Source organism: Haliotis cracherodii, unplaced genomic scaffold (assembly GCF_022045235.1).
Source record: "Haliotis cracherodii isolate W230 unplaced genomic scaffold, xgHalCrac1.p SCAF_11, whole genome shotgun sequence".
Classification (NCBI taxonomy): domain Eukaryota; kingdom Metazoa; phylum Mollusca; class Gastropoda; order Lepetellida; family Haliotidae; genus Haliotis; species Haliotis cracherodii.
The window spans coordinates 23,587,182-23,603,705 of NW_027266266.1; the positions used below are offsets into that span (position 1 = coordinate 23,587,182).

General features: G+C 42.5%; 1 protein-coding gene across 2 annotated transcripts in view; it reads right to left on the reverse strand.

Annotated features, from left to right (window-relative positions):
* Positions 1–4,296: 4,296 nt before the first annotated feature.
* LOC139455612 (uncharacterized) overlaps positions 4,297–16,524 on the reverse strand; it is a 30,797-nt gene continuing 18,569 nt past the window's right edge. For both annotated transcript variants that reach the window (XM_071237166.1, XM_071237167.1), the window contains exons 3-14: positions 14,823–15,003; positions 13,579–13,635; positions 12,455–12,537; positions 11,518–11,669; positions 11,096–11,218; positions 10,188–10,344; positions 8,497–9,009; positions 7,540–7,646; positions 6,970–7,088; positions 6,788–6,861; positions 5,901–6,062; positions 4,297–4,959 (exon numbers count right to left, since the gene is read on the reverse strand). In XM_071237166.1, the coding sequence (XP_071093267.1) occupies positions 4,776–4,959; positions 5,901–6,062; positions 6,788–6,861; positions 6,970–7,088; positions 7,540–7,646; positions 8,497–9,009; positions 10,188–10,344; positions 11,096–11,218; positions 11,518–11,669; positions 12,455–12,537; positions 13,579–13,635; positions 14,823–14,963 (1,872 nt within the window). In that variant the 5' untranslated portion in view covers positions 14,964–15,003 and the 3' untranslated portion in view covers positions 4,297–4,775. The remainder of the gene's footprint in view (positions 4,960–5,900; positions 6,063–6,787; positions 6,862–6,969; positions 7,089–7,539; positions 7,647–8,496; positions 9,010–10,187; positions 10,345–11,095; positions 11,219–11,517; positions 11,670–12,454; positions 12,538–13,578; positions 13,636–14,822; positions 15,004–16,524) is intronic.

Here is a 16,524-nt window from a genome sequence, read left to right on the forward strand (position 1 = left end):
CATATCACCGAGTCAGGTTATTGACGTTGACGTTTTATATTTGACGTGAGTGAGTGAGTGAGTGAGTGAGTGAGTTAAATTTTACATCGCATCGGCAATATTTCAGCCATATTTTATATTTAAGTGTTCAGACACAACGAATGACTAGAACAGGTTCCATTTCCTCAGTCAAAGATAAAGCCATACGATCAAAGTGATTTCCTCTTCACGTGATATTTATTTTGTTTTCCGGACGCTTCAAAATAAATTATCATTTCACTGAAAGATGGAGTAAAACTCCTGACTCCGAGGAAAAGCCATTTGTGCGTCTAGACCGATATCAATATTTACAATGAGTATCACAGTACATCTAACTCAAATCGCCTTCCACGAAAAACCGTATGTGACCGTGGCTCTGGTCAAATATTCGTTCGGAAACTGGACATTGATCATGTGGTTCTCTGGACTTATATATAGTAACACGGGGAAGACATTTCCAAATTTGACCCATCAGTGACAAAATTGGTGTCTGATAAAATTGACTAGCCTTTGCGTGTGTTTGTGTCGGTCGCAACTTTTTGGACAGGATACGCTCCCCTTTTGGCTATCACTTGGTATCGACACTGTTTGATAGTGATTCATAAACACATGTTTATGATATATATAGTCGGAATCCTACAGTGGACTCTGCTTTTAGCAGAACGTTTTCAGGACCCGTGGTAGAATAGGTCTTCAGCAACCCATGCTTGCCGTAAAAGGTGACTATGCTTGTCGTAAAAGGCGACTAACGGGATCGGGTGGTCAGGCTCGGTGACTTGGTTGATGCATGTCATCGTATCCCAAATGCGTAGATCGATGCTCATAATGTCAATCACTGGATTGTCTGGTCCTGACTCAATTATTTACAGACCGCCGTCATAAAGCTGGAATATTGCTGAGTGCGGCGTAAAACAACAAACAAACAAACATGATTATAGAAAGGACTGGTCGCTTTTATTCACTTTATATATATGTAGCGACATGCTTTAAAAATGACTGGAGTACGTGATTACAAAATCAAAACATTCACAAATCTCTTGGTGGCCATACGTGCACTAAAAATCGATTTTAAATGAATGCTTTGTTTCCTGAAAGGTCGCTCGGTTCGCCCCCGTCCCAGGTGTGTTATCTCGGAGAGGAAAATCCATGTGTCGCGCACGCGACTCTCGAAACATAACCTTTAAGCTTTTTTAATTTCATTTTGAAGAGGGTTTAACTTTGCATGCATACATGCCTATGTCTTTGTACAGCAGTAGACTGCATTATGTAGTGTTTGTATTGGGTCTGCCAATCCCGTTTGTTTGATTATTGTTTAAAGCCGCATTCAGCAATATTCCAGCTATATGACAGCGGTCTTTAAATACTCGAGTCTGGACTAGACAATCCAGTGACGGACATCATGAGCATCGATTCACGCAATTGGTGTGACATTCATCAACCAAGTCAGCAAGACTGACCACCCGATCCCATTAGTCGCCTCTTACGACAAGCATAGTCACCTTCAAGCAAGGGTTCCTGAAGACCTACCCCGGATCTTCACGGGTAGTCAACCCTGTACGCCTTGTGTCCCTTGCATGTATTCATGGTGGGTATATGTGGGTATGATATGGTATGGTATGGTATGGTATGGTGTGTATGGAATAGTATGGTATGGTATGGTATTGTATTGTGTGGTATGGTATGGTGTGGTTGGGTATGGTATGGTATGTATGGTATGGTATGGTGTGTATGGTATGGTATTGTATTGTGTGGTATGGTATGGTATGGTATGATGTGGTGGGGTATGTATGGTATTGTGTGCATTGTTTTGTATGGTATGGTATGTTTGTTTGGCGTGGTGGTATGGTATGGTGCGTGTGGTATTCTGTATGGTATGGTATATATTGAATGGTGCGTACGGTATGGTATACCCATCTTTTTAAAGTATATAGTAATTTCTTTTCTTAATTACAATCTGATATGTCACTGGTCCGTTTTTACTAAGAATGTTTTATTTCCGTTTTGGTGCTGGTCCAGTTTGACAAGTTTCCATAAGAAAGCTGCCTATTTGCCCACATGGCAATTGGAGCACGCCACTAGGACCACCAGCATCAACGGCTGCAGCCGAGAATACTGTTTACCTATTCTTATGTATAATGAATTCCCACCAATTCCGCAACGCAGATATGACATCGCAAGATGGCGTCACATCTATCGCGCACGAGACAGGCAATCACCTTGTGACCTTGACCTGGGGAATTCGCGCTCAACCTTTGAAGAAGTAAGCTCTTTATTAATGCTGTTTATCTTATGGTCGTATTTGAAGGACTCTCATAAATAACAATTTTATTCTCGGTGCCAGTTATTGTTTGGGCAGTTAAGCTCTTTTTACTCACTTTGTATTAGCCGGGAGCAGTCTTTGTTTCTTTCTGTGTCGCTTCTTTCAGTATCTTTACAGCATGAAATGTTTTCAATCTCATTAAAATCAGTTCCCGCTACCGCTAAACAAAGATCTGAAGACATCCCATTAGAGGTCACGTCAGAACGACCTTTCATCCGACCAATCAGAACGTCGCTTACCAGATAATGAAATTGACAGTCAGAATGGGATTTCTAATCATGCAACCTCGAAAACGTTATCACGGGGTATTCCGAACGATAGTTACGGGTTTAACGACTGAATCCATACAATCTAGACCATATATCAGCCATTCAAGAATGTTCTTTTGTTTCGGTTTCAAATTTGTAATCGAGAATTTGTTAAAATATGTTTCGAAGCGTAGTCGTCAACCGGTGAAGATACGCGTTTATAGGTAAATTTCTGAGTTAGTTGAAGTGTCGTGCAATCTCTTTATCTTACTACAAATTGACATTTTCAAACCATGTTAGATCACAGTTTGGTGTAGGTAGGACATATGGAAATCATGTATAATATTTGAGGATGCTTGTCAATACTGACTGGCATCTGTACATACTAAAAAGTGCCAAGTCTTATGGCTATTGAATGGTCTGGTGAGGAACAAGATGTTGTTCTACACGAAATATGTTTTATTCTCTCTGTGTAGTCTTCCGGGTTATGAGACTGCAGTTGAGGGTTACGGTTGAACATCATTGTCTACATGAACACACACAATTTGGTCGTAATCGGACCAGTGGTTTCTGAGTTACAGGTGGTTACAAACAATGTATTTGTGACCCAGAATCTGTGTTTCAAACTGAACGGATCGCAGAAACACAACCAAGAACCCCATTTTGACACTAGAGCGGATAGCTTAAACACAGCCGAGGTCGCGGAATCATGTTAGTTTCAAGTAGTCCGATAGAAGAAAGAGTGCCTTCTTTAACTGACTGTAGCTTCGCAGGCCTTGCTCTGATAGTTTGAGAGAAGATTTTGACAGACAAGTAGTGAGAAAAGTGCTCAATTGCATGGCTAAAACCTCCAATATTGCTGCCAAACCATTGAAAATATGTTGACACAGTTCTCGATTAAAATCTTGAAAACTGAACAAACGAACATTCTGGAATGTCTAATATATGTTTGCGATTGTATGGCAGTGCTTCCCACGTACTGTGCAACGCCTCCTCCATTCAAATGCTTAAACCACGGAAGCGAGAGATAGACGATAATTTTGACGGAATCAGTCGTACCGGCCACCTCTTAGTCTCTAAAAATATATAATTTTGATAGAAACGAATAACGAAAAATATCTAGTCTAGTCTTGTCACAATTCGATGTTGCGTCCCTTAGGCGGCGAGAACGCTACGGTCGTGGGTTTTGTATTCCCGATTCGAACTGATTATGCGTGTTGGTGTGCCAGAACGCTACGGTCGTGGGTTTTGTATCCCCTACTGAACTGATTATGCGTGTTGGTTTGCCAGAACGCTACGGTCGTGGGTTTTGTATCCCCTACTGAACTGATTATGCGTGTTGGTTTGCCAGAACGCTACGGTCGTGGGTTTTGTATCCCCTACTAAACTGATTATACTTGTTGGTTTGCCAGAACGCTACGGTCGTGGGTTTTGTATCCCCTATTCGAACTGATTATGCTTTTTGTTTTGCCAGAACGCTACGGTCGTGGGTTTTGTATCCCCTATTTGAACTGATTATGCTTGTTGGTTTGCCAGAACGCTACGGTCGTGGGTTTTGTATCCCTATTGAACTGATTATGCGTGTTGGTTTGCCAGAACAACCGGCTTTCCCCATTCAACCTTAACTCAAAATATATATACATTTTATGATAAAACATGACGAGAGAAATCGAAAGATATGTTTTATCTTCGAAACAATATATACAGACATGTGTGGATAAAATAATTTTACAGACTTCACTGCACGAGAAATCTGCATCATCTGTATTTCAGTGGAACAAAATACAGATTAAAACAATAATTATAAAATTATAAAATATAAAATATTGCTGCCTTGGAAACAACGTGTTTTACTTAATACATCGATTTTAAATACAGTGTGAAATTTGTGTCTTAATTGTATCTGACTAAAAGTGGTATAATTTCAGCCAAAATTAACGCTGGACGCTGATACATACTCTATGTACGTACCAGGGTAGGGCTACCCAAAATTGAATGCTCAAAACTGCTGTCCTTCGCTTGGATGATTTAAAGTGTCCTGACCTATGTTTGGGCAGAACATGGCTTTCCAGGGCTTTTTAGATATTTATTATTTATTATGCCTGACTGACACACCACAAGAGGGGCACGGCAGTTTGAGGCTGAAAGAACACTCCAGGTGCGACCTTTTATTTGACCCCCGATATGCATTATGATGGCATCTTCTTCTGTCTGTTGAGTCTTTCGGGCAGCACCAAACACATGAGGATCGTCAGCCAGAACACCAGCCCAAACAGAAAGAAAGCGAAACTGACGTCAAATGGTGGACCAATCTCAGATCCTTGGCTCACTGTCCAGGCAAAGACACTTCCACCCATAGCAGGCGCCAGGGTTCTGAAATACAGGAACATTGCACTGTGTGATGGAGGTATGGATGAAGAGTACCAGGTTCTGAAATACAGGAACATTGCAGTGTGTGATGGAGGTATGGATGAAGAGTACCAGGTTCTGAAATACAGGAACATTGCAGTGTGTGATGGGGGTATGGGTGAAGTGTACCAGGTTCTGAAATACAGGAACATTGCAGTGTGTGATGGAGGTATGGATGAAGAATGCCATGTTCTGAAATACAGGAACATTGCAGTGTGTGATGGAGGTATGGATGAAGAGTACCAGGTTCTGAAATACAGGAACATTGCACTGTGTGATGGAGGTATGGATGAAGTGTACCAGGTTCTGAAATACAGGAACATTGCAGTGTGTGATGGGGGTATGGGTGAAGTGTACCAGGTTCTGAAATACAGGAACATTGCAGTGTGTGATGGAGGTATGGATGAAGAGTACCAGGTTCTGAAATACAGGAACATTGCAGTGTGTGATGGAGGTATGGATGAAGAGTACCAGGTTCTGAAATACAGGAACATTGCAGTGTGTGATGGAGGTATGGGTGAAGTGTACCAGGTTCTGAAATACAGGAACATTGCAGTGTGTGATGGAACAACTATCACTGGAAAACATGCCACCCACCCCAAAAGTCATATCCATCAGTTCTGTGCAAAGCAATATCTAATTCTTTTCAGAGATCTCGAAATCCTCACTTCAGTTGATCAGTTGCCATAATCATTTCCATGACAATGATCCAAGACAAACCTATCAAATAATATTGTCCAACAGAAGCTGAACAAATCAATCCTAACCATTCTTTTTTTTCGGACAAGGACTTGTTACAAATTATGTGTTAATAACAAATTGTTGACTGAAGTACTCCACTTTTTATCTTTGACGCTTATGATCTACTAGTTTAAATAATGAACCACAGTGATGGACAAACTAACCTTGCAATAGCAGTGAACGTCATGCCGATGCCATTAACGGCACCAGCATTTTCGGGTGTGACTGAGTTGTTGATGAAGAGGGCGGTGGCGGAGAAGCAGCAGCTGGCGCAGAGCCTCTCCGGGATGAGGATGAGCAGCATCACCGGCCACAGCACATTCGGTCTGGAAACATTGGGAGTCAACCATTTTGGTTTTACGGTGATTTGGACAGTTTTTCTGTTATATCAGGGCGTGTCAGCTTGGTGTGGAATGATGGCCCGACGCCATGCAGGCCTCAGACGTTTACAACTTTAGTGATATCCACGAGCACGGGTATGGTGCTGACTCCCTTAGAAGCATAATCAGAGGCACCTGAACTCATTGGTCTCAACAAAATGGTAAACGTCCTGCCTCGTTTTTCGCTTTGCACATTGAAACAATCCGCCATGATATCATTGAAACACTGTTCAAACTTAACTTGCTCACACACAAATTACCAAGAAAGTTAACCATACAGTAAGCCTTGACGCCATATACTAACATCGGTTTCCCCAATGGGGCGGAACTGTGCAAAAGACGTCAAATAATTGTACTTCTTGTTACCATGCGAGGCGTTTGGCATTATGGATATGAAACAAGGATTGGTCGGCTGTATAATGTATCTGCGTGGGCTATCCATGTTAAACTACGGCATTGGGGTGGGCTGGCATCTTAAAGTCCGCACAAGTACAAGCAACAACATGACACACACACGTGTAACCACGTAGCTATACAAGTATCTTGAACGCGACGCCAAACCCAATTTCACCTCACCCCACCTAACAGCTGATCTTTCTGAAGATCCAAAGATTAGGGGAAGACCAAGGACATATTGTAAGCCAGGTCCGTTGGTTGGAACTGCGACTCACCTGTCAGACAACAGATGAAGAACAGGACACGCCGTCACGGACACCGCCATGACGAAGGAACAGATCATGTATGTCTGAAACAGGATCGATTTAAATCAAAATTAGAAAATATTGCTGCTAGTGAATGTGGTTCATAAATGTAATAGTCCCGACGAGCCTTGATGACAATGCTGGCCACTCACCTTCTTGATGCCGAAGTGTCTCACTAGAGTTGAGAAGATGAAGATGAGCAGCAGCAGCAACGGGATTCCCACCATGGACAGGACCGTTCCGATCTTGTCCGTGCTGAACCCAAGCCCGTCTGTAGCAAGTAGCAACAAACAACGTCAAAATAATAATAATTGAAAATGACAACATCCATCCGTTTCTCCTGCTGTTATTAACAGGCTAAACTAATTAACATGACCTTGCTGCATTTTAATTCACAATATTTTTTCCAATCTCCAAGTGGCCGAATCACGTGGATTGTGCCAAAAAGGGATTCAAATGAATGGTATCGTCACTATTTCATAGGGATTTATTACAGCATGCTTATGATATAGTTGGAATCGTGCTATGGACTCTTGTGATAATGAAAAGGGTTATGTCTGTGATTGAGGTTGATCGATTACAAGAAGTTGTTTCCCTTCTGTTGAGCTCCGCACAGTCCTTTGTTTGTCAGCCATGCAATTTCTCAATAAAGTAGCGAAATATAAAAATATACTACTACTATGATCAGGAATCGAACAAATCCTACTTATTGGCATAATTACCCAAACGTCTTTCAGTGGAAGCCCAGACGTTGAAGACGTCTTCAAAGCCGATGATGGCGAAGGAGAACACCGTGAAGAGAATGACCGACTCGCGGACATCTTTCTGTCTACGAAAATGACAACAATTAGGTCTGTTCATTGACATTGAAATGAGTGAATGTTGTTTAACGCCGCACTCAGCAATATTCAAGCCATAGGACAGCGGATTGTAAATAATTGAGTCTGGACAAGACATTCCAGTCAATGATATCATGAGCATCGACCCAAGCAATTGGTATACGATGACATGCATCAACCAAGTCAGAGTCTAACCACCAGATCCCGAAAGTCGCTTCTTACAAGCATTGGTTGCTGAAGACCTGTTGTTACCCGGATCCTCACGGGCTGTTTACTGCGTGTTGTTTATGATAATTATTAAAAAGGTATTTTAAATTGATGAAGATAAAAGTATTCAGCGATAAGGATGACAGCCATGACACATTCTAGTCGGCCAACATGAGCTACAGTTGCTGACGTATTCTCGAATTGTCTGTGAAAGGGGGAGCCGTACAATGTAATATTATTATTTTAAAAGATAATATAATTTCAGGACACCCAACACGTTCTGAGTACTTTTAAATTTGGGACAAACATTTTACCTGGAAAAAAAATATATTGAATACCAAAAATGTCTACGCACTCAGGCAGGCGTACACACATACAGACACGCACCTCGGAATACCACAAACGACACACACACACACACACACACACACACACACACACACACACACACACACACACACACACAGACAGAGGCCAAGCCCTTACAGCTGGTGATCTATTCTCTCCCGAAATCATTACGGGGTCTTTCTAACAAATTTCATAAACAAATCTTTAACAACAACAGGGTATCACCAACCCCTTGGCAACAGTTTCACAACCACGATTGCAACATCAGCGAGTTTCCTGACTTACCTCATATTTGTAACCAAGGCACTCTGTTGGACAGCAACCCAGATCCCTGAATTCTGACACGGCTTCTTCTCGCTGTCAGATTCAAATTCATGAGCAGAGGAGGAACGCCATTTCACATCACCTCCTGTTAGTGTCCTTGTGTCACCCACCCGTTGATTATACATATTACACGTACATTGCCTCTCGTCGGACATAATCACAGAGTCACCATTTCTAACACATGATATATTAGGCACAGACGAATAGAGTCGAGCAGTACTGGCCTCGTTTTGAACTTTGTTCTTACGCTCGTTACAATTTGTGCTATCCGTATACCTGTTATCGTTACAGTGAGATAATTCATTGATATCGGTACCTAAAGAACCGTTATTTGTTGATATGTCAGGCTTGTGATATGACTCGGTGACGTCATTGTGAGATTTGTGACGTTTGAGGTCATCACATCGACATCCATTTTGAATCTGGCCGCCGCCTTGAAGAGGCTCCTTTTCAGCAATTTGCGCCACGATATCCCTGAAAACATAAGGTCTGTGTGCAGCTTCTTTTGATGAATAGGTTTACATTTGACATATCACTGTTCATAAAGACATGACCGCCTCGTGGTCTAGTTCTAGAGCGTCCGCCCGGAGAACGGAAGGTCGGGGGTTCGATCTCTGGCCGCGTCATACCAAAAAACGTTAAAAGATTGTACTTGTCTGGCGCTCGGCATTAAGGGGCTATAACAAGGACTGGTCAAACAAGAAGTCTGTATACCACATGTAAAATCGGCACTATCCCTGACTAGTACAAGTAACACACACACACACACACACACACACACACACACACACACACACACACACACACACACACACATATAAGTGCATTCACGTTGCTATGTAAGCGCAGTTATCTTGAACGCGACATAAAACCCCATTTCACCTCACCTCCTTAATATAAGAGTGAAAGTAACGAACTTGTGTAAGTGTGTGAGTTTGGTTTATCGCCGCTTTTGACATCATTCCAGTTGTATCACGGTGTGTCAGCGTAATCTCTGAGAAAAGCCTAAAGTGATTCAGGTTTCAGGCGTTTATCACTTTGGTGAAACCCAAAGCCGGGATGTATACCCACGATCACAGGTTTCTGGTGTGCCCAAGGGACGCAACTCTGCACAGCGAATTGCGGCTGCACAGCGAATTACGGGTTAGAGAGTACACACTACGCATTCGAGAGTGCATGCTAAATATTGGTTTTGGAGATTATCTGCTTCATGAAGGTAAGAGAGTAGCCGCATTGACATTGAAAGTTACAGAGTACAACAAAACATTGGAGGGTTAGAGAGTAGCCACTTCTACGCTGGAAGGTTAGAGAGTACAAACAAAACATTGGAAGGTTAGAGAGTACAAACAAAACATTGGAAGGTTAGAGAGTAGCCGCATTGACACTGGAAGGTTACAGAGTATCCACTAAACATTGGAAAGTTAGGGAGTAGCCGCTTTCACTCTGGAAGGTGACAGACTACCAACAAAACTTTGGAAGGTGAGTGAGTAACGGCTTTAACGCTAGAAGGTTAGAGAGTACCAACAAAACATTGGAAGGTTAGAGAGTAGCCGCCTCTACGCTGGAAGGTAAGAGAGTACCAACAAAAACATTGGAAGGTTTGAGAGTAGCCGCATTAACACTGGAAGGTTAGAGTGTATCCCTCGCGGTACCTGCAATGAAGCGTCTCTTTCATCTTGAAAGCGATCACGAGGAAGACAAGAACGTTGACGACGAAGGTGACGGTGGCGGGAATGATGTAGGGGAAGCGCGTGAAGAACCCAGCTGGGAATGTTGCTGGGTACTTCACCACCGGGGATGCCAGGTACCCTGTGAAGGTGAGTGAGTGAGTGGAATTTCATACCACAGTGACATATCATTACAGATTATTAAATAATACGAAATCATAATCGTAATAATCACAATCATCAAAACTTTACATGTCAAAGTTGCAATATAAATCTAACATCAAACATATTATACACGATGTGTGCCAGTTACCCTAATATACTTATACAAAAAGGTGGAGATCGTGGGGGATATTTTATATGAAATTGTGCGCCCAGTCTTCACTACAAAATACATCCCCCAAAAATATTAATGATCCCTAACTGTTTTGTTCAGTATAGTATCCACACATATTAGCCTTTATGGCTATTTCATACACAAGTCGTTCGGCTTGCGTTTTCCGCTTTTACAACATTCTCGTTAGTTGATATGCGTGGCGGTCGGGTAGCCTAGTAGTTAAAGCGTTCGCCGGGTTGGAATCCCCGCATGGGTACAATAGCTGAAGCCCATTTCTAGTGTCCCCCTCTGTGATATTGCTGGAATATTGATAAATGCGGCATAAAACCACTCTAACTCATTCACCATTATGAGATTCGGGGTGCAATGTAACAGGGGTATGGTGCCAACAGACTAAACACCAAAATATTGAATGTGAACCAATCACCACCCGGTCTGCACATATTTGTGGTGCCTTATCCCCAACTGTCCCCGCAAAGAAACTTACACATCATGAACAGTGACCCTCCGTCTGTTAGACTCGCAAGGCCCCACCCACCCCCACATAGTGACTCACCCCCAGTAGCTGGCCCAAGTATGATCCCAGCCCCCCAGGCCAGGCTGATCATGGACATCCCGACGGCCTGGTTACTGTTGTCCGACACCTCGTACAGGACGGTCTTGGCCGTGCCCAGGATTCCTGTAAACAACACCACACTTTAAGACTGCCATGTTTTAAATGTTTTAGTAAGGTTTAACGAGGCTTTAACAAAAATAAGTTCCTCATGTTGGGAAAGAAGTAACTGTTTGAGACGATCAAACACAAGGCTGACCAAACACCCCCTGAACTGTTCGAGTAGCCTTTTAGTCGTTTAAGCTGCTGTGGAATTTACTAAAGGCAAAACTTAATAAGTGCAGTGTTAGGCAAACACATTGGGACCCTGAATGAGCAGCATTAACCAAGGATGTATCTGGGTGACAAGCCCCTGCAGAACTCACCACTAAAGAGCCCTGTGAAGAATCTGGCGGATATGGCCATGGCGAGATTCTGCGTGAATCCGAACACGAGCGAGAACACACCACTGCCACCTAGCGTCACCAGTAGCACCAACTTCCGGCCCTTCCTGTCCGACAGCCAGCCCCAGAAGTAGCTGTAACAGTCGAAAAGGGAACACTTTCTTTTATGTTTTCTTTCCTTTTTCCACACAGATGCATTTCTTGACTGATGCGAGGACGGGAAATGTAACATATAAAATCTTGATACTGTGAACCAAACTATAATGCAATGTATTGTAAACTATTTTTAATTCAGCAAATCAGATGACAGCAGACAGATAAATGACACGTCTTTAAATTGATTGTGTGTTTGTTTGTTTGTGTGTTGTTTAACGCTGCTCTCAGCAATATTCCAGCTATATGACGTCGGTCTGTAAATAATCGAGTCTGAACCAGACAATCTAGAGATTGACATCATGAGCATCGATCCACGCATCAATGGGATACGATGACATGCATCTACCAGGTCAGCGAGCCTGACCACCCGATCCCGTTAGTCGCCTCTTACGACAAGCATAGTCACCTTTTACGGCAAGCATGGGTTCTGAAGAGCTATTCTACCCCGGATCTTCACGGGTCGTCTTTATATTGAACTTTGACCCTTTTCGCGTGATGATGTTTAACGCCGCTCTCTTCAATATTCCTGTCGTATGAAGGTGGTCTGTAAATAATAGAATCTGGACCAGGCAATCCACTGATGGACATCACGAGCATCGATATGCGCAATTGATGACCCTTTTCAAGAAATATATGTGAACTTCCGGTCTGAGGATGCTACTTCCGGTTTTCTGACAAACACTTGACTTAATCAATATAACTTCTATGACGATATCTTGTGATCCGGACTGCTGCTCATGGGTACCCGGAAGTGTGCACATACCTTCCTGCAGCTCGGCCGGCGAACACAGACGAGGCCACCAACCCAGCATAGTACCCCTTCTGTTCCTCGCTGTATCCGAAGCCCTGAATTGAAATGAGTGAGTGAAATGTGTTGGAATACCACATTGAACAGTATATCAGTTATATTTTCGGGGATTAAAACCTAAGTTCAGATAATCCTGACTGCACGACCACCACTACAGGCTTAGACAGCCCCCGTGGTCTAGTGGTGGAGCGTCCCCGGGAGAGCGGAAGATCCAGGAATCGATCCACGGCCGCGCCATACCAACAGAAGTTAAAAGATGGTACTTGTTGTTACACTGTCTGGCGCTTAGTATTAAGGGGCTAAAACAAGGACTGGTCGGCTCGGAGTCAGTATTCTGTGTCTGAGGGGGGTGTTCATGTTAAATTGCGGCATGGTATCGGCATTATTCCGGACGGACACACACACACACACACACACACACACACACACACATATATATATATATATATATATATATATATATATATATATATATATATATATATATATATATATACATATATATATATATATATATATATATATATATATATATATATATATATATATACCTTGAATGCAACGTTAAACCCCATATCACGTCACATTACTTCAAACACCCCCGGGGGGCACGGGGGGGCCCAGTCGTCTAAGGCGCAGCGATTCGCTGTGCAGAGTTGCATCGCACGCCAGAAACCTATGATTGTGGGTTCGAATCCCGGTTCGCCTTGATTATGTTTCTAGGTTTGTCAGCACCATACCCGTGCTCGTGGGTTTCACCGAAGTGGTAAACGTCTGAGACCTGCATCACTTCGGGCTTTCCTCCCACATTAAGCTGACACGTTGCGATATATCTGGAATACTGTTCAAAGCGGCGTTAAACCCAAGTCACTCACACGCACACACACGCCCAGCACACGTCTACACATTTCTCCTCACTAAACACACTTCACCTCCCACACACTTCACCCACCCTACACACTTCACCCCCCCCCCCCCCCCCCCCCTACACACTTCACCCACCCTACACACTACACCCACCCTACAAACATCACCCCAATTCCCTCGTGTTGAAATGGGAAGTAGGCTACACAACTTACCAGGGTCATCTCTGGGAGGAAGGGGAAGATGAAAGTCAGAGTGAAGGCGCTGGCGAACTGAAACAAACTACACAAATATAATTACATGGCAATTGTAATCAGAATCTTGCACTCTCGGTGTTTTCACACTGGGAACACCAAACTGAATCATCTGAATGTACAGATCTCTGAGGTAATTTAGGTATTCCGGGTCAGAATAAGTACCCAGAGCCCTGCGGGGGTAGTTGGAGCCTTGTGAGTTCAGACAACAGCATTAGAAAGCACATTCACCGTGTTAGAGGTGCCCTGTTTGTGAAAAGAATTATCTTTTTGTTTGTTGTTCAGCATTATGACGGCGGTCTGTAAATAATCGTGTCTGGACCAGACAAGCCAATGATTGATATCATGAGCATCGATCTACCAATCTACCATGCATCAACCTTGTCTGCGAGCCCGACCACCCATCCCATAAGTCGCCTCTTACGACAAGCATAGTCGCCCATTACGGCAAGCATGGGTTGCTGAAGACCTATTCCAAACCTGATCTTCACGGGTCGTGCAAAGAATTAGGAATTTATTATCCCAAAATATAGCTGTAACGATACGAAGCATATTTCGCGGTACGATATACGATATTTTTAAACAATGTATACCCCATGTGAACTGACAACAGTTCGAGACAACAGTCATGAAACCCTTTGAACAGTACTTGATGTGATAGGTTACAAGTTTTTTTTAGGTATGTAATACTACTTTTTGTACTCACAATATGGCTGATATACTGACGACGTGAAATTAAATACATTTAACCCTTTCACATATCCTACTCTGACAGGTAATTGAAAGTATGCACTTCAAAATTGTATTTTACCAAATATAAATGTTATCAAAACGTAACTAGGATGAAAACAGTTGACGAAGCACTGCAAAAATAAGGTCCAAAAAATAATATTGATACCCGTACCACACACATCACCCTCGAGTTATCATTTCTTGTATGTTCCATTTTAGCCACAATCAAACATAGGTCTAAACCTTTCGTTTGTCCGACAGTTTAAATTTATTGTATTGCTACGTACCGATACCTGACCTTACATTATCATACTCGTATCGCGGCAGACCAAGTATTGCCACATACCGCACTCCCGTGAAATATTACATGTCTCATTTTAATTCGATCTCTTTTTAAATTTTACAATTGAAAAAAAACTTAATAATAAGCTCATTTTCATAATGTCCCCTCAGAAAATAAGATATTTTCCCACCAGTGCAAGGAACATGAGACCGATGACGGGCCAGTTGGGAGGTGTCATTCCATCCCCTGAGAATAAGAGCCTGTTTTTGATTCGCTGACACAGTCGTGACGTCATGGAGCATCTTTCGGCAGGGTCCACAGTGCTTCCCATTGTTGTTTCTCTGTTTCCTACAAGCTTTCACTTCGTTTCTCTGAAACAAACAATAAAGCACTCAGATTTTTTTGCGAAAAGAAACAACTGTTTGAGGCGCACTGTATATCCTCGTAGACAAAAAACACAGCTAATAATTTGTGTAAATAAAAAACACTCAGCCTCCATCTGCTTGAAAAAATAAGCTCATCCTTAAACGTGAGTAGACTTATTAGGCTGCGTTCAGACAGTGCCGATTTAGCTCCCGTTTGAGATCAGACAGCGCTACGTTGAACAACCGTTGAACTATGGCCTGCACTTACTTGCAATGATACAACGATTCGAAAATGGCCAGAACCGCACCGTGTACGTACAGTAAAGTCGATATCTCAGTTAAACAAGCCACTTGAACACAGCCATGCTTCAACCACACTTGCACCGTCTCCTTTAATACAATAAATCTACCTCAGCATCAACTGGACATCTCCCATTCAACATGTGAATGTTACGGGTTGCACGCGAATCAAGGAGTTCCTTGCCATATTCATCACATATCATGATCACGGCATCGTCTGGGAGCGTCATAGCAATCAGACACATATTCCATGTCCTCTATGTAGGGTCGGGACGGGTAACTCGGGTCGGGTTGGGTCCTGAGTAGGATTACCCGGACCCGTGGTTGGTCACTTAATATATTGTTTCATGACAAAAATTCACTATAACTAGTGTTAACTACATGGTTACACAAGTCACTAATGTTCGCATTTCCTTATGACCATGAACACATTCCTTATGATTTGTATATGTTTGAATAAAGAGAAAACTTCAGTCAACTTCTGTGTATATGCATGACCAGATCGTTTTATACGTGTATCTAAATACATTTTGCTCGGGCTACAATCAAACTATTGGCTACTTCCCAATCGGACATTTTGTACCTATCTCTTGAAACCAACAGCGGGAACCAAGGTAGGGTCGAGTAACAGGGGTATGGATACCCGGGTAGTAAATGTAGATTCGCCCCAGCCCTACCTCAAAGCTCGGTATGTTCCGATTCCCATCATGCAGAGTCGGACTGATTTCCACACCTGGTGTTAAAATCCCATAGTAATATTAATTTACGTTTGGAAATCGGTTGGAATTAAACAAAAAGCTGTTGCTCCAGATACTCTATACCTTGCAGTGGTGTAACATGTTACCGCGGCGTAGACAATAGGATGAATATATATGAATACAAATATGTAATTATCATAGAATGAACTGAACAAATGTTTCTCAAAAACTACCAATATAATATCAGTGTAATCCAAACAAACATACTTGAAATAGCGTTCGAATTCAGAACGAACACATACAGCCAAACCGACTCGAGGTTTTCTTTCTCTATAATTAACTTAAACGCAATAACATTAAAACACCTGCAATAATGTATTTCTCAGAGTTTCTCCCCCCAATTTTTTTTTTTTAAATATCAAACTGTGACGAGAAATAAATTAGTTCAGCATTATCCAGTTTTCTCCTTAAGCCACTCATGTTCCTCGACATAAAAAATGTTTAAAACATAAGCAGTCACTCTCGTCAT